General features: G+C 35.4%; 1 protein-coding gene across 1 annotated transcript in view; it reads left to right on the top strand.

Annotated features, from left to right (window-relative positions):
* Positions 1-23,405, top strand: part of LOC131842855 (neurotrimin-like) — a 161,736-nt gene that overhangs the window by 35,503 nt on the left and 102,828 nt on the right. The window contains exon 2 of the mRNA XM_059191421.1: positions 14,648-14,745. Within this exon, the coding sequence (XP_059047404.1) occupies positions 14,676-14,745 (70 nt within the window). The 5' untranslated portion in view covers positions 14,648-14,675. The remainder of the gene's footprint in view (positions 1-14,647; positions 14,746-23,405) is intronic.

Here is a 23,405-nt window from a genome sequence, read left to right as displayed (position 1 = left end):
GTTCATAAATTAAATTTTATATAAAATATTTTAAGTTCGTAAAAATATTTACGAAAAAAAATGTGTATTTGTATCAGTTATCTAGTACCTGTAACACAAGCTTTAGCTAGCTTAACTTGGGTCTAGATGGCGCTGTGTGAATTGTCCTGAAATTAAAGATTAATTAATAGAACTGATTTTTAAGTAATTTATAAATAAATTAGCTACTCGCCCGACTCCGCACGGGTGTACATGTATTATATATATAAACCTTCCTCTAGAATCACTCTATCTATTAAGAAAATCGCTTCAAAATCTATTGCGTAGTTTTAAAGATTTAAGCATACATAGGGTCGGACAGACAACGACAGCGACTTTGTTTTACAATATTTAGTGATGATAATGATATTACAACGACCTCGGTGGTCTAGCGGTTTCGCACACCGCTATACGTCCTATGGTCGCGGGTTCGATTCCTCGCACGGCATAAACATTTGTATTCATGAATATGATCGTTTGTATCGGTCTGGGTGTTTTCTATGTGTATGTATTTATAAAAAAAATGTATTTGTATCAGTTATCTAGTATCCATAACAAGCTTTAGCTAGCTTAACTTGGATCCAGATGGCGCTGTGTGAATTGTCCTGAAATTATTATTATCTATATCTATACATATAAATAAAGTTGGAGTGTCTGTTTGTAATATTGAAATAACCGTTTTTACTATATATGTAAATACGGATGTACCGTATTTATACCAATTATTATTATATTACCAAAATAACATTTTTTAAAATCCGTCTGTTTGTTCCGGCTAATCTCTGAAATGGCTGGATCGATTTTGACGGGACTTCTATTGGCAGGTAGCTGATGTAATAAGGAGTAATTTAGTCTACTTTTATCTTAGAAAAATAGTATCTTAGTTAAATTCCACGCTGTCGATGTCGCGGGTACAGCAAGTTATATATATGGGTGTTACATTTTAAACATTGTACTCATAACCTACAAAGGCTGATACTATATCTTCTATAGATATATGTGTATATGTCCTTCATAAGGTGCCAATCAATTTCAACATACAGAATGCCCTATTTGAAGAAAACATTCAATGAAATAAATAAATATTGTAACATGTACCGTCCGATATGCAATTATGTTAACATTAAAAATTTATACGGTCATCTACTATAATAATATAAACATACGGACAGTGTCATTTGTGGTTTATAAAAAGTTTTTCAATGTATACAATTATCTAATAAATTATTAGTGTACTAGGTACTCGCCATGGCTTCGCCTGGGTGTACATGTATTATACATATAAACCATCTTCTAAAATCACTCTATTTATTAAAAAAACCGCGTCAACATCCGTTGCGTAGTTTTAAAGATTTAAGCATACATAGGGACGAACAGACAGCGACAGCGACCTTATTTTATACTATCTAATTAAGATATTCCTGGATATATAACGAAACATATAAAGTGCTAACTATAGATCTTTAAACTTATGTTAAACGTTTGTTGAGTATTCACGGAACTATAAGGCCCTCCGTACACTAGGCTACTCAAATCTTCGATACGTTACGATTTTAATCTCCGAGCGACTAAATATAAATCCATTGTAGTTGGTACACTAGTCGCGTCGCCGACGTTCGTCCCGCAACTCGCATCGCACCAGTCGTGCACTGCCTGTCGGTTTTTTTTTTACTCTAATGCTGTTGGCCGCACTCTAATGCCGTTAGAGGCGAGTGCAGATGGCACATTATGGAGCGGCTGAAGCCAACTTCACGACGGATACGACTTTAGTCTGAGGGCACCACTAGGGGTTCGAAGCTCGGCTCAGGCCGTCGTAATTTCGATCCCCGTTTGAATTAGACGGGGGATCGATCGGAGGGGCGCCCGGGGGCGCCGGTGTGTCTGTGTGTCGGTGTGAATGCGCGATATTGTGTGTGATGCCTGTCGGCCGAGATCGTCGCTACATAAGTAGCGGTGAATTCCAAGATGGTTTCCCCTCCAATCGATATCCCGTCCCATTCAAACGGGGATCGATATTACGACGGCCTGGGCCGAGGTTCGAACCCCTAGCGGTGCCCTCAGACTAAAATCTGCTAACAAAAAAAATAGAAAAAATAAAAAATATCTGGCAACTCTAGTACGGACCGTGCGCTACTCGATACTGATGTACTATACAACATCTAAGATTTTACCTAAATGTCGTTTGGCTAAAGTTAGTAATTCGTTTTATGGCAATTGCGTAAGGTTTTACAATAAAATACCAGAGTCTGTTATAAATCTGCCGGAAAAAGATTTAAATGTCAAATAAAACAGTTCCTTTTCAAAAAAGCTTACTATAAAATTTAAGAATTCGTTAACGATAATAATGTTTTTATAGAAAAACTTTAAATACATAGCACTGACAATATTATCTGATTACACTAATAATGAGTGCGTAGCGATTTCTATGTTGATTATCGCATGCCTCTTACTTGTTATACTGTAATTATTTATATAAAAAAACATATATTAAAAAGAGCAACACACAAGTTTCTTGCTCATTCTTCTTGTGATGAATCTGCATTCCGAATGAGCGGTAGTCTATTCAAAAGTGCTTGTAATGAGTTTATTTGAATAAAGATTATTTCTATTTCTATTTCATCAATATCGAAGATTTCAGTAGCGTTGTGTAAGAAGACGCTAACTGTACGGAACGGTTCGCGTTCACTTTAATTATTCAACTTTTAACTAAGAATAGGGAAACATAATTTCGCTGAACAGACAATCAATATATGGAACTGTAATTGTAACTGTGAATAATTTACAGTTAGTGTCATTCATTACTCATTCAAAGATATTATAATCTGCGACTTAGAGATGTGTCAACTCGAGTTAACTCGAGTTGCGCATAATTCGAGTTAACTCGAGTTGAATTCTGCCAACTCGAGTTGGAAGAATTCAACTGGTAAATGAATGAATCAAGTGAAAGAGCGAGAGCATGATTCTGTCATCGAACCGACAATGACATGAAATTTTCCGATCATTTCATATCATACTATTTTCACTCGTCACAAATATTTCAATATTGATTTGAGGTTGCTATCATTTTTTTTTTCGCATATTCGTCCGATTATGTTATCAATAAAATGGTTATGCGTTCCATAAGTCCTTCCGCGGCTTTAAAGTGCCATTTCTACTCGCCCCCTAAACTTCGGTGAAGCTTTCAAGGCTAGCTGCACCCAAAAACATTAGAATTATTCGAAAAAATAAATAAAACTTTTTATTCCAGGTAACTCGAGTCAACTCGAGTTAACTCGAGTTACCTGAATATTAACTAGAACTAAAAATTATCTATGTACTTGTATCAGTTATCTAGTACCCGTAACACAAGCTTTAGCTAGCTTAACTTGGGACTAGATGGCGCTGTGTAAATTGTCCTGAGATTATCATTATTATTATATATCTCCCTTTTTAAACACAAACACGCGGGCCTTAGCCAAGCGTGGATGAGTTTAAAACTTATATGAGGATGATGAAAGTGAAGACGACAGAAATTTCCGTACAATACGGCATGTGTTGAGAATGACGGCTTTTTGTAATAAGTCTATTGTAGAGGAGGGGATTTGCAACGTGTATACTTGTTATTATTATTGTTTTTTTTTATATTATTTTTTCTCGACTTTCGCCGGTAATCTTGGTATGTACGTGCCTTTTTTTTTTAATTTTTTTTATACGTCAGGAAAATCCATCATGGAGAACCATTCCCTTAGGGAAGAATGGATACTGCCGGACTCCTACCTGCTAAAAACCTGACGACTGTTCCTCCTCGACATAATCGCCGTGGCCATGGGATCGCACAAGGCATTCTCCAAGACCACCGGCATGGTTCCCATCGAAGGGACCTTCCATCTAGACGTGCAGAGAACAGTCTCTGCACGCCACCTCCAGACCCTGCCTCCCCGGTGAGCTCACCTCCAGGGATGATGCCCACACAGACTCAGGTGTCCATCGAATCCCCCCCCATTTTTTTTTCCAAATATTCTCATCTCCCCTCTTAAGGAGAGGAGATGGCAACATACCCCCGGTAGAAGCACAGTCGGCCGGGGTTCAGGGCCCCAGGGAGAGAAACCGGCGTACAATGCGGGCAGAATCTAACAGCGCCGCTTTCTGCATCTTTCCCGGGAGTGAGCCGCCCCGGAATCTTATTATTATTATTATTATTTTCCTACATATAAAACTGTATGATTGGTTTACAACTTGGACTATTCATTACAGGCCGTGTATACACATATAATAAAACAATATTGTCAATTAGATCGACGTAACCCCCGGCCGGCTGCTCCCCCGTACTGCTGTTCTTTATTATATTCCATTATTTTAATATATCGCAAATGATAGCGTGGGATGAGAACGTTTGTTTCATACGATTGGGAATCAATACACGGAAAATTGCCCTCTCTACACGCACGTTACTTGCTCCGACTGTCCTCACAGCGCCGGGGTGACGCTCCCCACTAAATGGGCCAGGTGTAATAGAAATAGAAATATTCTAAGCAAATTGAATTGTGGAAAAAAATTGCTTGTATTATAAAAAAAACGGCAAAAACCGAGTTAGAAGGGAAATAGAACATATCAAATTTATTGTTTCTCTGTCTGATTTTCTGTTTGTACAAGCTAATCTCCGAAACGGCTGGACCGATTTGTATGAAATTTTGTTTTGTAGCTTACATCCCGGGTCAATATCTTAGATACTTTTAATTCCGATAAATTAGGGAGTTCCCGTGGAATAACTAAAAACTGTTGGACCGATTTAAATGAAATTTTGCATGGAGGTAGCTTACATCCCGGGTTATCTTAGATTCTTTTGATCCTGATAAATTAAGGAATTCTCGTAGGATAGTTAACTATAGTAACTATTATTTTTTTAGTATACATCCTTCTTAACAAAATCCTACCTAGGAAAATATCATCATTTTTTAAGTAGAACTATGAAACGTTTTTTGGTTTATAACCTAAATAAGTATTACAAAAGTAACCTAACTCTAATATTTGCTTTATTTGGGCAATGTCACTATTCCACGCGGACGAAGTCGCGGACATACCTAGTTTATAATAAAATGATTAATTTATTACCCGATTTAATATTAGAAATTAGGTCATTTGACATACTGTTTTTAGTATGGGCAACACTAACTCGTGGGGTAGACAAATTGGATAAGTGGCAACACTAATCGCAGAGGCTAACTGATTGACGAACCGATAAAATAACGTATAATTAATTAGATTCAGTAATTTATTAGGTCATATTGATTTTATAGTCTTTTAACGTCACGACAATTTCATATTTATGTACTGACTTATGATAGTGGAATTATCCATAGAAATAGAAATAGAAATAATCTTTATTCAAATAAACTTAATATAAGCACTTTTGAATAGTCAAGTTTTTTTATTCCACCGCTCATTCGGAATGCAGACTCATCACAAGAAGAATGAGCAAGAAACTTGTGTGTTGCTCTGTTAAATAAATGACGTTTTGAGTTTACATTAACAAGGATTAGGCATAGCCATGTACACCCATGGAAACCCCTCATGCATTGTCATTCTGAAGGACTAAGATATCATACCTCTGTACCTTTGAATCATGATGTCTGTTATTTATAAAAACAATTAGAAAGAAAGAAAGAAAAAATATTTATTCAGTGCTTTTCAACAATGTTGCAATATAAAAAACAAACAAACAATTAAAAAAAAAAAGTTTAAATTAAATGTCTATATATATATAAATAAACATAATTAAAAATAAACATGTAGATAATTAAAAATAAACATAAAATAATCATTTTTTACATACATATAGGCACTGACTTGGCTTTCAAATTAACGAAAATCACTACATATAGCCATCACAAGATGAATGTGCAAAACCATTTTTTATATTTCCATCTAGAAATAAATCATTACTTGTTAAATCTTATTAATAGTTAAACGCGAAAGTTTATGAGTATAAATAAATGTATGTTGTTACTTTTACACGCAAAAGCAAACAGATTTTGATGAAACTTTACAGTAATATGTCTATCTAGTTACTGTTTTTTTTTTAATTATAATTTGAAACACCACTGGGAAAATGTATTGAAGTGGCAGCGCCATCTAGCGTAAAAAATCATTAATCCCGACATTTCGCCCACCAAGAACTCTTGTTCTGCATCTGTGGATACAGACATATTCTTCTTTCTTTCTACTCTCTTCTCCATTACTTAGAAAAAAAATAGGAAATCACGCCCACCCATCTAGAAATAAATCATTATTATTTATTGGAATTTTGGAATTTTGGTTTTTAGAATTTTAAAATTTGGTATTTTAGAAATTTGGAATTTTGGACATTTGGAAATTTGGGTATTTGGAAACTTGGAAATGTGGAATTTTGGATATTTGGAAATTTGGGTATTTGGAAACTTGGAAATTTGGAATGTTGGAAATGTGGAATTTTGGAAATTTTTAATTTTGGAGTTTTTGTAATTTAGAAATTTGGATTTTTCGAAATTTGTAAATTTGGAAATTTTTGATTGACATTAAAATAACACACACGCTATAAATGTCACAGCTAGTAATATCTAAGTAAACAACAGTACGTCCATTAGACACATAATGCTATTGACGGTGAGAAGGTAGAATAATAGCTATTCCATAGAGTAGGGATGAACGGCCACATTACTGGGACGCGTCGCGTCGTTCCCCACCATTCTTCACATGCACTACGCCGCGGCGTCGTCCATTACTGTAATGAACCGTAAAATGGCGCCTTGGAGCTCCTTGTGAAATATGGCGCAATTATTTTTCGCTAGACTCCACGATTGCGCTGAGATACAGTTATATCATTTTGAGCGACGCAACTCGTATACTATTCGGCCATTCTGCATGCAGAGCAGCATTGGTATTTTTTTTTATAACACAGGGGACAAACGAGCATGCGGCTCACCTGATGGTAAGTGATTACCGCCGCCCATGAGCACCCGCAACACCAGGGGAATTGCACGTACGTTGTCGGCCTTTTAAAAAGGAATAAGCTCTTTTCTTGAAGGTTTCAATATTGTATCGGTTCGGAAATACCATTGTTGGAAGGTGATTCCACAATGTGGTTGTGCGAGGCAAAAAGTTTCTAGAAGACCGCCATTCATCCAGATGATCAGGATGGTATTTCAATTTCTGGCGGGTGGTACGGTGGTGAAACTCAGCAGCTGGTATTAATTCGAGCAATTCCTCAGAACACTCCCCGTGATATATGCGGTAGAAATTGCACAGAGATTTGTAAGCATTATTAAGCATATATAGAGACAGACAGCGATTATTTTATACTATGTTTAAACAACAATAAGCAACTGCTAGCCTATATCCTTACTTCTTAAAATGTGTGTGACATAGATGGAATGATTTCTAGGTATATATATATATAGGGGACCACTCGGAGCACATATTGCGTGCAGTTTGTCAGAGAAATGGGCTCGCGACAAATGCCCGTTTATTCGTGATGCGACAAATTGTTTCAGGCCACGAAAATATAACGCCATATTCTAATTCTGCCACATAAACTACTCGTACATATGAAATGAATAAGTGTTTGGAGTAGCCACTGATATATGGGTATGCTTACGTACTGCCGCTTGTTTTTCTACATGTAAAAAGATATATTTGTTGTGTAGCGGTCACGATTTCGTTCGGGTTATGTAGGTACTGTTTTACATTATGTTGTAAATTTTTTTTTGAGATGACAACTAGTCTGTCTTTACTCATCCGTTACTTTATCTATATTTCTACTTGTCTCGTAGTGGACACAATGAAATTTGTCAATAACAAACTCTGATGCAGTTCAACAGTACATTTAATTTTGTCTTTTAGTTTTTACAAATAATAAATTTAGATAAGCAACTATCCGTGGAACAGTTAGAAACAGTAGTGAAAGTAGATAATAATATCGACTAACTTGAAGGTATACAAATAATAAAAATTATAACGCCTGTTCAACACAATTAGCAAAAACTACGGCTACAATGTTGGCTTTAACACTACTTCTTTTTACATAAATTTCATTAAGATTCGTCTAGCCCAGTGATTCCCAAAGTGGTCTATATCGACCCCCAGGGGTCTATGACAAACTGCAAGGGGTCTACGACAACGGTCATCTTGTTTTTACTTTATGTTTTTAACACTACACTTTACTACAGTTAGAAATTTACAAAAAATCAATACCAGGTAAGAATGGGGTCTACCCAAAACCGAAAAATATGGCAAAGGGGCTACGACGCAAAAGTTTGAGAACCTCTGGTCTAGCCGTTTATTCTTAAAATGGTAAACTAATGTAATAAGAAAATGCTGCCTCAACTTCACATGAGTGTACGTGTATTATACATATAAACCTTTCTTCTGGGGGAAAGGGGATTGTTAGTAATGTGGACTGATGATCTAATTGCTAGCAATGTACCAAGTAAGGTTGACCTCCACGCCGTTCCCCCTGGAAAAAATCTTGATAAATCTTGGTGAATTTATCACGATGGGCTAACTGACCTGACCATCCGAATAGTTTTTTTATGATAATGGAATGGTGCTCTCTCCCGCGCCAATGGTTTACGCTGGCGGGGCACCAGAAAAAATTATAATGTAAAAATTTGACGTTCATAAGCGGCTAAAATGTCCTACATGAATAAATTATTTTTGAATTCTGAAATTTTTGAATAATCTTCTATCCAGTCAGTTCATATTTACGCGCTCAATTCATAATAAAATATTGAGTAATGGAAACGATTTTAAAATATTGAAATTAAACGTACAGTTTAACTGGGTCGAAGGCTCGCTGACAACAAATACGAGTTCATATGTACATTGTTTCCCTCATCGAAAATATATAACATTGAAATTTCGAATGCCCCCGTCAGACAAGATTGATGCCAATTTGTACTTTAAAATGGTACACAGTGGATGCTGAACACTGCCGATTATGACAACATACTCTCGCTGTTGTTTAATTTCTCTCTACTTTATTTTAATTATAAATTTATTGTACAATTCTTTAGTCCATTTCAATATGCCAGAAGCCTTTGTTAACAATATATATTAACATAGCTTTTGCCCGAGGCTTCGCTCGCGTTATCCCCTTAGGGGTGGAATTTATCTAAATACTTTCTTAGGGGATGGCTACGTCGTAGTAGATTTATGTCTGCAAAGTTTCAGCCCGATCGGTTTAAAATTGACAAAGTTTCATACAAACTTTCATCCCCTATTTTATCCCCTTGGGGGTAGAATTAATCAAAATCCTTTGTTAGCGGATGCCTACGTCATAACATCGGCAAATTTGGCATGCAGGTATGCCAAATTTCAGCCCGATCCGTAAAGTGGTTTGGGCTGTGCGTTGATAGATCACTATGTCAGTCACCTTTGAGTTATATATATTTAGATATATACTTTTACGACCGTCCGCCAAAGTATATATTATAAATACACACCTTTGTATTTATAATATAATATATACTTTGACGGACCTGATGGTAAGTGATTACCGCCGCCCATGAGCACCCGCAACACCAGGGGAATTGCAAGTACGTTGTCGGCCTTTTAAAAAGTAATAAGCTCTTTTCTTGAAGGTTTCAATATCGTATCAGTTCGGAAATACCATTGCTGGAAGGTGATTCCACAATGTGTATATTGTTATGTATATATTGTTAGCGTCTACAACAAATTGTATGACGGTAACAATATATACCTATATATTGTAGCGTCATACAATTTGTTGGAGATAAAGGTGCAACTCGATAGCTCAACAGACGTCACAGACGAGATTCCTTTGTGAAAAATTTCGCTGCGAATCTCTGTGAAGCGGCAACTTTATAACACAAGTGTATTATGCTTTGTTCCCATCGTCGTCAGCAACGACATCCAGGGAACAAAAAGGAGTGCTGACACTTGGTGACCTACGCTCACACACGGACCGCCGGACGTACGGTATTATATATCAACCAACTTTAAAAAGGATGAGTTCCTTGATTGATAACATTTTTGTGTGTAAAAAGAACCAGAAATCCGTTTAATATTAAACCTAATTAATATTAAACGGATTTCTGGTTCTTTTTCATCGATAGAATCTTTACATAGTATAAAACAAAGTCGCTGTCGCTGTCTATCCGTCCCTATGTGTTAAATCTTAAATCTTAAATCTTTTAAACTACGCAACGGATATTGAAGCGGTTTTTTTTATTAGATAGAGTGATTCTAGAGGAAGGTTTATATATATATAAACGCGGGTGAAGCCGGCAAATTTGGCATGCAGGTAGATGTTATGACGTAGGCATCCGCTACGAAAGTATTTTTATTAATTCTACCCCCAAGCGGATAAGATAGGGGATGAAAGTTTGTATGAAACTGTCAATTTTAAACCGATCGGGCTGAGACTTTGCATGCATAAAGCTACTATAACATAGGCATCCCCTAAGAAAGGATTTTGATAAATTCCACCCCTAAGGGGATAAATTAACGCGAGCGAAGTCGTATATTAGGCTCTATCTTTAGCTTACAATTTCCGCTTTTTCAAATCCTCATCGAAAGGTTTCTCATGATCTCACAAGATTAGTGTTTAATTTAAATTCTGAGCTGCGAAATAATAAATATCTAGTCTCCGTTTCCCCTTACTCGCCTCAAGTTGCGGAATGTGGGCTGTAGCAGCGAGAGGCTTTGCGAGAGCTCCCTTACAATTTATAATTCCGTAAAACGTATCCCTCGATAAATAATGTACATTCGTATTTGCAAAGCGAATACAAACAGAATTCATAGATGTTGTTTATATTTAATTTCCTTTTCGGCGAGCAGTTGAATTCCCGACAGCGAATCGTCCATTTCCCCCGAAAGATATTCGCTTCCTGTCATTGAGAAAGCAATTCTGTCAAGAGACGAAGCGCGAATGAACGGTTCCACATTTTACTGGACGCTTTGAGCCGCAAAATAGACTTGCGACAGTAAATAATGCAATATGTAGGCCCATAGTGGAGATAGATATCAGTAGGCTCTTATATATGGATCAATAAAAATAATAAATAGAAAAAAATACCAAGGTAAAAGTACATATGGCGGACTTAACGCCTTACGGCATTTTCTACCAGTCAACCACAGGCTGTGCACAGAAACTGTAGGCGGTGCAAATGTAATCAATAAGAAACATAATACCTATGTCATAAATAATATATATTTACTAATAGTAAGTACATGTAAACATACATATACAAATACATACAATATATATAAAGCTATAGATAAATATGAATAAAATATATACCTAAATATACCATATACATATCATATAACATACTTAAGAGTCTGACAATGAAATAGCAACAGCAGATAGAACGTAACAAAAAAAAATTCTGGCAACTATAACGTAGAAAAGATGTACAAATAAATAAATAACGAGTCACGCGAAAAGAAAAAAAAACTATTCTACTTTGGGTAGAGCAGATTTTTTTTCTTTTCGCGTGACTCTGCCAATAAGACAGAAGGTGGTGAATGGCGCAAGATGGAATAGAAGAAACATTAATATAATATAGTATATTTTAATAAAAATTATTTTATAATTTAAAACTATAACCCAAATAGGTATCTGTTCTTCTCTTCTAAGATATATGAGAGTATAAATAACAATAAATAAATTCTAATTCAAAATTCAAAATATCTTTATTCATGTAGTCTATTACAGACTCTTATGATATGTCAAATCTACCGTCAGTTCGGAATGATTTCGAGATGAGAAGAACTGACAAGAAACTCAGCTCGTATTTTTTTTAAATAAATGTTGTACATATTTGCGGTAATACAGAATCTCAAAGACAGTTTGTTGACAAGATGACTAAAGTAATCACTCTTACCGTAAATATCTATGTGATATGATGTTCTTTATAACATATATTAAACTAAAATAAAATCTAATATTTTAGATATTACTATAATTAATTTGTCTATTTCTATACGTAGTTTTTCAAATCTAAGAAACAGATTTTAATATAGTTATTTTTTATAATGAGAATTTCTTCCAGAATGTTCATATAATACATTCAAATCCTTCGGGAGTAGTACAAGCATGCGAAACCTAACCGTGTCCCCAGCTACGAGTACTAACAAATTATCGTGACAAACGATTTATATCATCAGAAGCATAATGTACGACTGCAGCAATACATACACGGCCATACAAATGGCGATGTGGTCGTAACACAATACCGGGCTTACACTCGTACAAGCACAAAGGAAGGCGCTCGTATATTCGTGTATTCTGTATTCTTGGGAGCGGTCGTACGTGTGCTGAGTCCGCTCAGACAAAATAATTCTTTGTACTGAGCCGTGCTCAGTGAAAACTGATGAGAATACGCATTTGCCGGCCCGTTGTGCCGAGAAATTCATATTTATAAGCGGTTTGTGGACGTCACCGGGTTTAGTATACACTTATTTTTCCGCAACTTCTCAATTATATAATAGTACTAGCTGTCCCGGTAAACGTTGTTTTGCCATATTACCTCGGAGACGACCTCGGTGGTCTAGCTTTACGACCGATGGTCGCGGGTTCGATTCCTCGCACGGCACAAACAATTGTATTCATGAGTATGATTGTTTGTATCGGTCTGGCTGTTTTCTATGTATAATATGTATGTATTTACAAAAAAAAATATCTATGTATATGTATCAGTTGTCTTAGTACCCATAACACAAGCTTTAGCTAGCTTAACTTGGATCTAGATAGCGCTGTGTGAATTGTCCTGGTATTATTATTATTATATAAATTAAAATCGCTATTAAATAGGGATTGATGCTAGAAGGGTGAAAATTTAGGGTTTATTAAAAATATAAAGAAATTTTTTGCCCAAAAAATTAAAAATATATATTAAGGAAAGAAGAAAGAAAGAAAAACATGCTGTGACAGCCGACTGTCACGGTGCTGGTAACTAACATTGTGACACGAGAATGTGCCTGCCATTCTGACATCACGTACAGCTCGATGTTTCAGTTATTTTTACCTTAGTGACAGATGTGATTATTGTTTTGTATTCACACGACAGTCAGCAAACATTTTTTTTTTTCACAACGTGCTCGAGAAAATTCTTTTTAAAGATACAGCACGTATACAATTACAATTTTAAATATATGTAATTTTAATTAAACAGAAATTTCTATTGTTATAATATTTTACCGGTGGACAACCCTTATCACTTAGGGGTATGAAGAATAAATAATAGATTTCAGACCTACTGAATATGCATATGAAATTTCATAAAAATCGTTCAACCCGTTTCAGAGGCTTTGAATTCTTTGATTTGGATCGTAACATTGTGACACGAGAATTTTATATATAAGATATTACTCGTAAATCGAATCTTGATTGGATAATCTATTTTTTGTTGATTGGACTAAAATATGATCGAGCGCAATGATGGCTGGCTCATACGTCATACTCGTGAACAAGTGCTGCTTGTAGGAACTGGTCTGCTCTTATCACTGCGACTGATTTAATCTTATTGTATATTTATATTTGACCCAAAAAAATTAGTGCTGGTTGGTAGTTTGTATTCACACGTTTCGACTTGTAAATGTAAACTTACAATGATTATTTAAAAGGGCAACACACAAGTTTCTTGCTCGTTCTTCTTGTGATGAGACAGCTTTCCGAATGAGCGGTAGATTAAAAAAAATGTTATGACTATTCAAAAGTGATTAAATTAAGTTTATTTGAATAAGGGATTTTCTATTCTGTTCTATTCTAGTATATATAAACTTCACGAGTTAGACCAATTAAAAGTGAATTATTGAACAATGGAATTAAATCTAAATATCTTATTACAGCGCGGAGTTTGTGACGTCATTAGTGGGTAGTGTAGAGTACACTCGAGTTAATAGCGCGGTTTACGACTGTTATATATCGAAGGCTTTCACTGTGCAGACATTACGGTTGGTTTTGATAATAATCGCCTTTTTATTGTACCGGTCACGACACCCCCCTGAATATAAACGTGTCATAACAATAACAATGTTATGTACATTCTTTTTTAAATGCGAGACAATCCTTCAACTGGACAAACGCGTATGTTCTATATTTATGTAACAATGATGTGAAAAAAATGTTGTCATGCAATTATGTTATAATATCAGGACAATTCACACAGCGCCATCTATACCCAAGTTAAGCTAGCTGAAGCTTGTGTTATGGGTACTAGATAACTGATACAAATCAGGGATGTTATGGATATGAAATTTCGGATACGGATAGGTTTCGGATATAGGAATGATCATTATACCGGATACAGATACGGATGCGGATATGAAATTATTTCGGATTATCCGAAATGATTTTCGGATATTCATTTTTAATGAATTTCTAAAGTAAAATACAAATAGCTAATAAAATGATTACATAACGTGTCTCAATTAGGCTCCGCCCCTATCCGATATTATCCGAAACCTTTATTTCGGATTCGGTTACGGTTACGAAGCTCCCTAACATCCCTGATACAAATACATTGATTTTTTTCATAAACACATACATATTATACATAGTGAATTGTCTCGACATTATTATTATATTATAATGCAACTTGTGAGATTGTAAGCTGTTGATATGCTGATGTGTTCGGTGTTGTTTCAGAGCGCGCGGTAGTGGAGCGTGCGCGACCATGTGCGCGTGCGGGTGGCGACTGCACGCGCTCACCGCCGTGCTGGTACTCGCCGCACACCTCATCAAAGGTACCACTCACACACAACATTCACAAAGAAACCAAGAGAGAAAGAAATTGTTTGGGAAACTACTCTGCTACCAAAATGTTAGGGAATTTACTCTCTGTATATATATAGTGAAAAATGAGTGGAAGCGTCAGTCACGTACCTGTATGGTTCTGCGGATTTCTTGGGCTTCAGGGGCTCGAAGATATCTTCGCTAGCTTTCCAGTTTCACAGTAGGTTTCACAGTTCTAATTTATTTTAATTCACAACACAATGCGCGCGCGTCATGGCCGCCGTACAGTCGGTTCAGTACTAGGTAAGGGAGGGGAAGTAAAAGCGCGGGAACAGAAAACTAACGGACTCTAATATAATAATCTGTGCTTACGATGATACAGGGTAGATTTTGAACAGAAATATATATTTATCGGCGCCTACAACAAAATCATAGCAAATATTTTATTTTAGTTCTTTGATATTTAGGGGCTGCGGTACAAACTAAAAGCACATGTCACCCCCCTAAAACTAATACTACATGTATGTAGTACTAGCTTTTCCCGCGACTTCGTCCGCGTGGAATTTAACTTTATTTTTCTAAAATAAAAGTAGCCTAAAGAACTAAAAATTATTTTGTTCGTCTTAATTTATTCGTTCCATTAGGTACTGATAGGTTCAAACTAATACATTTACATCCCGTATCATGCCTTATTTTATCCCCACGGGGGTTGAATTTATCAAAATCTTCATCATAGTAGCTCCAATCTTTAATTTCAGTTCAAATAAGTCGAAAATCTAAGAAGATTTATACAGACTTTCATCCCCTATTTTATCCTCTTAGGGGTGGAATTTATCAAAATCCTTTCTTAGGGGATGCCTACGTCATAGTAGTTTTATGCATGTAAAGTCTCAGCCCGATCGGTATAAAACTGACAAAGTTTCATACAAACTTTCATCCCCTATTATATCCCCTTGGTGGTAGAATTATTCAAAATCCTTTCTTTGCGGATGCCTACGTCATAACATCTACCTGCATGCCAAATTTCAGCCCGATCCGTCCAGTGGTTTGGGCTGTGCGTTGATAGATCACTGTCAGTTACCTTTGAGTTATATATTTAGATGTAACTAATATATTATGTACCGATATCATTAACAGTGTACTCAGAATTTCACCAAAATGTGATTATGTTCAACAGAACCGAACGTCCATGTGATCGGCTCAATAGGAATAGTGTGTATGTAAATTGAGGGGTGTTGAGTACAGGAGTACCGGGAGGAGCACGGGACACAGTTTGCGTTTCTAGTTACTGTACTAATGGGTGTTTTGTTAAGTGGAGCGCTGTGAACAGGCCCAGCCCCGTGACCACGCCGCCGCTCAGCCACTACTGTTTACCCAATATTTCTACTTCACAAATTGTTAAAACAGTAGTAGCAAATCTGCTGTGAGTAGTATAATGCTCAAAGTCACAGGCGCCATCCTCAACCACCACTGGTCGATGACGGCATCAGTGAATCGACCAGTGAGAAGCACCGCTCATCACGCGACACATATGAGCACCAATAAAAAGGGTGGATACTCCACCGCTATGTAATTTAAAAAACGTTAAGTTGTTGCAATAAACGCTTCATGAGAAGAGGTCACAGTTTCATTCTGCATTCCGAATGAGTGGTAGAATCAAAATATGACTATTCAAAAGTGCTTGTAATGCAAATAAAGATTATTTCTATTTCTATTTCTATTTCTATTTCTATTTCATTTAAAAACACTCTTCCTTATCAAAATAAAAACAATTTAACACAAATAATTAATCTTATATTATACTAGTTGCTCGCAACTTCGTATGCATCACACTTAAAATTCATTATATTTCACCCAATTTACATAATATCTTTTTAAATTATAGACTACTAGTTATTGCCCCAGCTTCGCACGGGTGTACATGTATTATATATAAACCTTCCTATTGAATCACACTATTAAAAAAAACAGCTTCAAAATCCGTTGCGTAGTTTTAAAGATTTAAGCATACATAGGGACGGACAGACAGCGACAGCGATTTTATTTTATACTATGTAATGATATACACTTATTATTATTTATTTAAAAGAGTAACACGCAAGATTCGTGCTCATTCTTCTTGTGATAAGTCGGCGTTGCGAATAAGTGGTAGAATAAAAATATATATAAATAAATTAATAATAATCTAAGAACAATTGACACAGCGCCATCTAGACACAAGTTAAATTAGCTAAAGCTTGTATTATGGGTACTAGATAACTGATACATATACGTAGATATATTTTTTGTAAATACATACATATTATATATAGAAAACACCCAGACCGATACAAACAATCATACTCATGAATACAAATGTTTGTGCCGTGCGAGGAATCGAACCCGCGACCTCGAAAGTCAAAAGTGCTTATATAAAGTTCGTAAGATTATTTCTATAGTGTAAATATATTTAGTATGTTATATATATATATATTATAATTCAGTTTACTTAATTTTATTACGCATACATTATCATAATGTACTAGAACGTACTTTATAGCCGTTAATTTGAATAAAATAATAAATATTGATGCGAGTTTTAAACAAGAGAATAATGTTTTTTCTAGAAATTGATAAAAATATAATATTACTAGCTGCACCCGCGACTTTGTCCGCGTGGAATTTAACCTTATTTTTCTAAAATAAAAGTAACTTAGGCTAAGTTACTCCTTATTACATCAGCTACATGCCAAAAAAGTCCCGTCAAAATCGGTCCAGCCATTTCAGAGATTAGCCGGAACAAACAGCGACCGAAAATTATAAAAAATGTTAATTTTGGTGTATATTTATATTGCACTGTGAGGACCGCCATTCATCCAGACGATCAGGATGGTGTTTTAGTTTCTGGCGGGTGGTACGGTGTTGAAACTCAGCAGCTGGTATTAATCCGAACAATTCCTCAGAACACTCCCCGTGATATATGCGGTAGAAAATGCACAGAGATGCAATATCTCATCTTATGTATGTTAGTCTATAAGCTATTTATAATATGGGCCTAGCATCAATTAAATAAGATAAAGAATAGGTGTAATGATTAAGTACCTTTGTACTCCCGATCTTCAGCTCCGAAGCCATTACTCCAACGTAACTTCGTAACAGGAAAGTTCTTTTGATGGTTAATGATTTATTACGCATGGGATCCACCTGAACATTAACAATAATATTCGATTAGGTGGATGAGAAAGTTTTCCACGAGAGAGACGGCGGGTGGCGGCTATCAGGCCATCACATTATACTTTATTGAATATTACATCATTCATGGCACCAATATATAAATATATAAATAGACTAGCTTTTGTCCGCGGCTTCGCTCGCGTTAATTTATCTCCTTAGGGGTGGAATTTATCAAAATCCTTTCTTAGGGGATGCCTACGTCATAGTAGCTTTATGCATGCAAAGTCTCAGCCCGATTGGTTTAAAATTGACAAAATTTCATACAAACTTTCATCCCTATTTCATCCCCTTAGGGATGGAATTAATCAAAATCCTTTCTTAGCGGATGCCTACGTCATAACATCTACTTGCATGTTAAATTTCAGCCCGATCCGTCCAGTGGTTTGGGCTGTGCGTTGATAGATCACTACGTAAATCAGTCTCCTGTGGTTGCTTAAACGTTTTAGTTTTAAGCCATTTTTGTAAAAATGTTTGTTTGTAACACTTTATTGTACTGTAAATACATTTAAATTAACTAAGGATATAACGATCTTAAAAAATAAGTTGTACAATGGCGGACTTATCCCAAATGAGGGATTTCTTCCAGTCAACCTTTGAATGACTGAAAGGAATTGTGGAGTGGTGGAAATATATATATAAGGTCAGCGCAGCATATCACGAATTTATTTGGAAAGTTATGACGCTAACTCAAGGTGAGCCCAATTCACTAGCCAAGTTCACGGCCTTAAGGTGTCGGCGGACAGTCGGACTACGTCGCTGTTATATATGTTATTTATACGGGTTTACTTGTAAAGAATGTACGAAGAATTACAGTGGCAATGGGCAGAGCACATAGCTCTTAGGACAGGTTCTTCTTGTGATGAGTCTGCATTCCGAATGAGCGGTAGAATAAAAAAACTTGACTATTTACAAGTGCTTATATTAAGTTTATTTGAATAAAGATTACTTCTATATCTATATTTCTATTACTAAAAATACACCAATTTCTATAAGATATATAATACAAACAACCAAACCTATTGCTCTTTACATTTATTATACAATAATATGCTAACATTCGAGAGGCCTTTTGTAAAGATTATTCCTTTATACAATGTTATTTGTTTAGGAAAACATAACAAAACAAAAAAGATCGACGACGGTATCACAGTGGACTTATCTTTGAGAAGGATTTGTTTCTTTGACTAGTGGAATAAAAGTGCAGCGTCGGAGGGAAATAAAATATACGCGACGTAAACACAAGTGTAATACTTCAATGTTACTACACTTTAAGATTAGTCGTAGTTCTTGATGTACATGTTTACCAGGATTTGTACTTTAAATCGTAATCGTTTAAATTTCTAAATAACTAGTTTTGTATGCGTCTTTTTTTGTATGATTGGTATAATTTTACTTTTATACTGGATGATGAACGTATCTCATTCATTTATAAACTTAAGAGCTACGCTCTTGTCGGTGGAGCTCTTGCCACTTTCTACGATCTTCCATCATACTCTTCAAGCCTTGATACGACACGACTCCAATTCTGTCTTTAATTTGCTTGATGTAGCTGTGCCTTGGTCTTCCTCTCGCCATCTTTTCTTCTATCTTCCACTCAATAATTAGTTTCAAAAATTCATCATGTCGTATCAAGTGCCCTAACATTTTTCCTCTTCTACTTTCTGTAGCATTCAATATCTGCCTTTTTTCTTTCACCCTGTGCAATACTTCTTTATTTCTTACTTTGTCTTTCCAATAGTTTGTCCTTTGGACTTTAAATTAAATCTTACTTTATCTTTCCCCGCTTCCGATACAGCCAATTCTTTCATATTAGTTTAAGTTGAGTCTCGTCATATTTGATGTACAAAAATCCAAAAATAAAATATGGATGATAATGTAAAAGCTTCCACCTGCGTTTTACCCTCCAGGGCACTAGTGGAAGATGATAAAATGACTTCAGATTTGGAAATTAATTTACCACGATGGTTAGACGGACGTCTTCTTGGTACATGATGATTAATTTAGCTGTTGATATGCCAAAAGATAATGATGATTATATTTCAAATTCAAAATGGTGGACATTTGTTACTATAATGATAACGATATGATGCTAATGATATGACGCTGCGAATCATTTACGCTGGTGCTGCACCAGTGGAGGATTGTATGAAGTCGTAAGTTAGCCCATCGTGGCAAATTCACCAAGAATTTATCATAATGGTTCCAGGAACCGATCATCGTGGATTACTAACAACTTCTCCCCTATTATTTGAAATTAAAAATGTAATTAAATTACATATATTGATATATTGAAATGGTGGAGGGTCAAGATTTGTTCAGCAGGACCGATCATCGGACGTCTTCAGGGTTGAGATGATGATGATGATGATGATGATCATTAAAAATGTAAGATTGTTTATCTTTATGACAATAATACATATTGTATTTCACTTGATTCTATATAAGACACAAATTTGCAAAGCAAGAGTAGGTAAACCCAATCCTCGTACATACTCGTATCTGTTGAGGCTGTATTCAAACTGTTTCTATATCAAGTGCTCACTGTGTGATGTATGCACAACGTACAATAGTAACAATGGACAGACAGATTGTTTGTAGGCAGCCTTCTCTACAGTTACGAGACACGGCAGAGTTATTGGAATAGATACATTGTTATGTTAAGAATAGTGAATAGTGTTGTGTGTTCTAATGTAATAGATTTTGCTACATACGCCATATATTACATTGTTATTTTGAGAATAAACAATGTACTACGTAATGTTTATTTATTTATATATATAACTTCAATGCACAAAATACCAAGGTAAAAGTACATATGGCGGACTTAACGCCTTACGGCATTTTCTACCAGTCAACCGCAGGATGTGCAGAGAAACTGTAGGCGGTGCAAATGTAAACAATAAGAAACATAATACCTATGTCAGAAATAATATATATTTACTAAAAGTAAGTACATGTAAACATACATATACAAATACATACAATATATATAAAGCTATAGATAAATATGAATAAAATATATACCTAAATATACCATATACATATCATATAACATACTTAAGAGTCTGACAATGAAATAGCAACAGCAGATAGAACGTAACAAAAAAAAAACAAATTCAGTCAACGATAACGTAGAAAATATGTACTTCTCTAATTAGATTTATATGCTGACCTGGACGAAATATATAATATAAAAACTTTGACGTACATAAGCGTCTAAAATGTCCTACATGATAAATGATTTTTGAATATTGAATTTCGTATGATTTTATAGTATTTTGTTTAAAAACGCTACAAATAGCATGTGGGAGAATAAAAGTATTCACTTACTTCGTGCGGACTTTGACTTAAACTTGAATTAAATAAAATAATATATACCGATTAAATTGTGAAATGAACTTCTGTAAAATAACACCTAATTCTGTTAAATATAAAAAACAATATTCAGTGCGGAACTTTGGCTTAAACTTGAATAAAATAAAATAATATATATCGTTTAAGTTGTGAAATGAACTTCTGTAAAATAACACCTAATTCAATAAAATATAAAAAACAATGTTTTCACTTCTAAAATCAATTTTAATAAAACATTTCTCTAAAAATAGAAGAATTTGAGTTCATAATTTTTTTACTGAATTCATTATTACAAAAGCCTCATGCAATTGTACAAAATAATAATATCTATCTTTCTGAACAATGCACTAATAAAATCTTTCAACGGAATGTGTTCAATAAAAAGTTCCAATCACGTTACTGGTGAGGTACCTACGTACATGAGAAAACTTCGAAGCCACCGAAACGAGTGCCGGCGCCCACGTTTACGTCTAGAGCTTTCGAGCAGTTTAGTTGCGCTCAAACTTATTTCAATTTATTTTATTCGTTATATAGAATAGAAGTGAATAATGCGGCACTTGAATAAAGTGTAGCAAATATAACAATCGTATCTACAACTAGAAAAACAGCTCAAAAAAATAGACTATTTTCAGAGTCGCCTGCGTTTGTAATAACCAACAGACAAACAAATCTTACAGTGTGTCAGATACAAATTAAATTAAAATATTATTTTTCTTGTAGGTCTATTGCAGACATTACTTATGTATAAAAAACACTATGTATAAAATTGTAGTTCAGAGTTTCTTAACTCTTATATAATATAAATGACTTCTAAATAATATATAATGAAATACATATATATATGTATATGAATAATATAAAACTCTGTCTATTTCATAAAATAGAATTCTCATAGCGCGTTGCTTCCCGGCCCGTTTTGTTCTCGTGAATGCGTGCCGGACTGATGCATTGTCTGAATTTCGTAGTGTGATCTCCACTGAAAGCTGCTCAGGAATATGTGTCAAATTAAAATTAAAAAATCATTTATTCATGCAGGACATTTTAGCCGCTTATGAACGTCAATTTTATTACATTATATTTTTTCAGTTCAGTATGTAGATCCAATTGAGAAGAGCATGAAACTCAATTGAATTACTTCGAATGTCCAGATCGAACTGGAGTTAAAGATTGAGGTTATATTTTGTTACAGTCAAATTATTGGATAATATAAATCTAGATGAAATGTCTATTTGGAACTACATATTTAAATTATTAATATTATCTCTAGAGGTTACACCATGGAGTTTTTGAAAAAGGCTATATAAAAGTTCCCTAAGAGTCGGCAAAGCCCATATGGTGTTTTAGGCATCTACGCTGGGGCTATCTAAACATTTACGATCAGATAGGCCGTATGCTATATTACCACCAATGTGGTATAAAAAGAAGTAAGACAATGTCGACTACGTATGGACCAGAAGTAACCTGACATTGAGGGTGGCGCAACAGGAATCGAATCACAACGCGAGTAGCCAGACATTGGCCTGAGTTCCCACCAACATGCTGCCCACCTTCATGAAGGAAGACTGCTGGCCGATATTTTAATATAATTCACATTCACATTTAATATAATTCAAAGGGTCATTATAAAAAAAAAAAAATATATAGGCAAAAATATAGGGACTCGTGCGGCCTCGCGCGTACTCGCGCGATCATGTGCGTACTCGTGCGATCTCGTGCGGACACGTGCGTGATCGACGGCCGACACTCGGCAGTTAGCTGGCCGTAAACTATTACAATTAATGTCACACGTACCTCCATAACGAGCGCGGCTAATAAACTACGTCACAGCAATAGTTTAACTCCCCGTAACAATTCGTGCCGGTTATTATTTGTTGCCATAAGTGGAGTAGAAACGGTATGGTATCTACAATATATCTGATTACTAACAACGATATAATACGAGTAGTTTCGTTCAATCGACAATTAGTTTTGTCTGCACGTACGTATTAGCTGTGTAGATTAAATGATGATAAAATTAATGTTCCAGCAATCATGAATGGTATTATACCCGACTAGCTTTTGCCCGCGGCTTCGCTCGCCTTAATTTATCCCCTTAGTGGTGGAA

This window comes from Achroia grisella, unplaced genomic scaffold (genome assembly GCF_030625045.1).
Source record: "Achroia grisella isolate CSIRO2021 unplaced genomic scaffold, CSIRO_AGI_Agris_v1 utg257, whole genome shotgun sequence".
NCBI classification, from domain to species: domain Eukaryota; kingdom Metazoa; phylum Arthropoda; class Insecta; order Lepidoptera; family Pyralidae; genus Achroia; species Achroia grisella.
The sequence above is the reverse complement of the archived record's forward strand: the minus strand, read 5'-3'. Positions and strand labels throughout refer to the sequence as shown.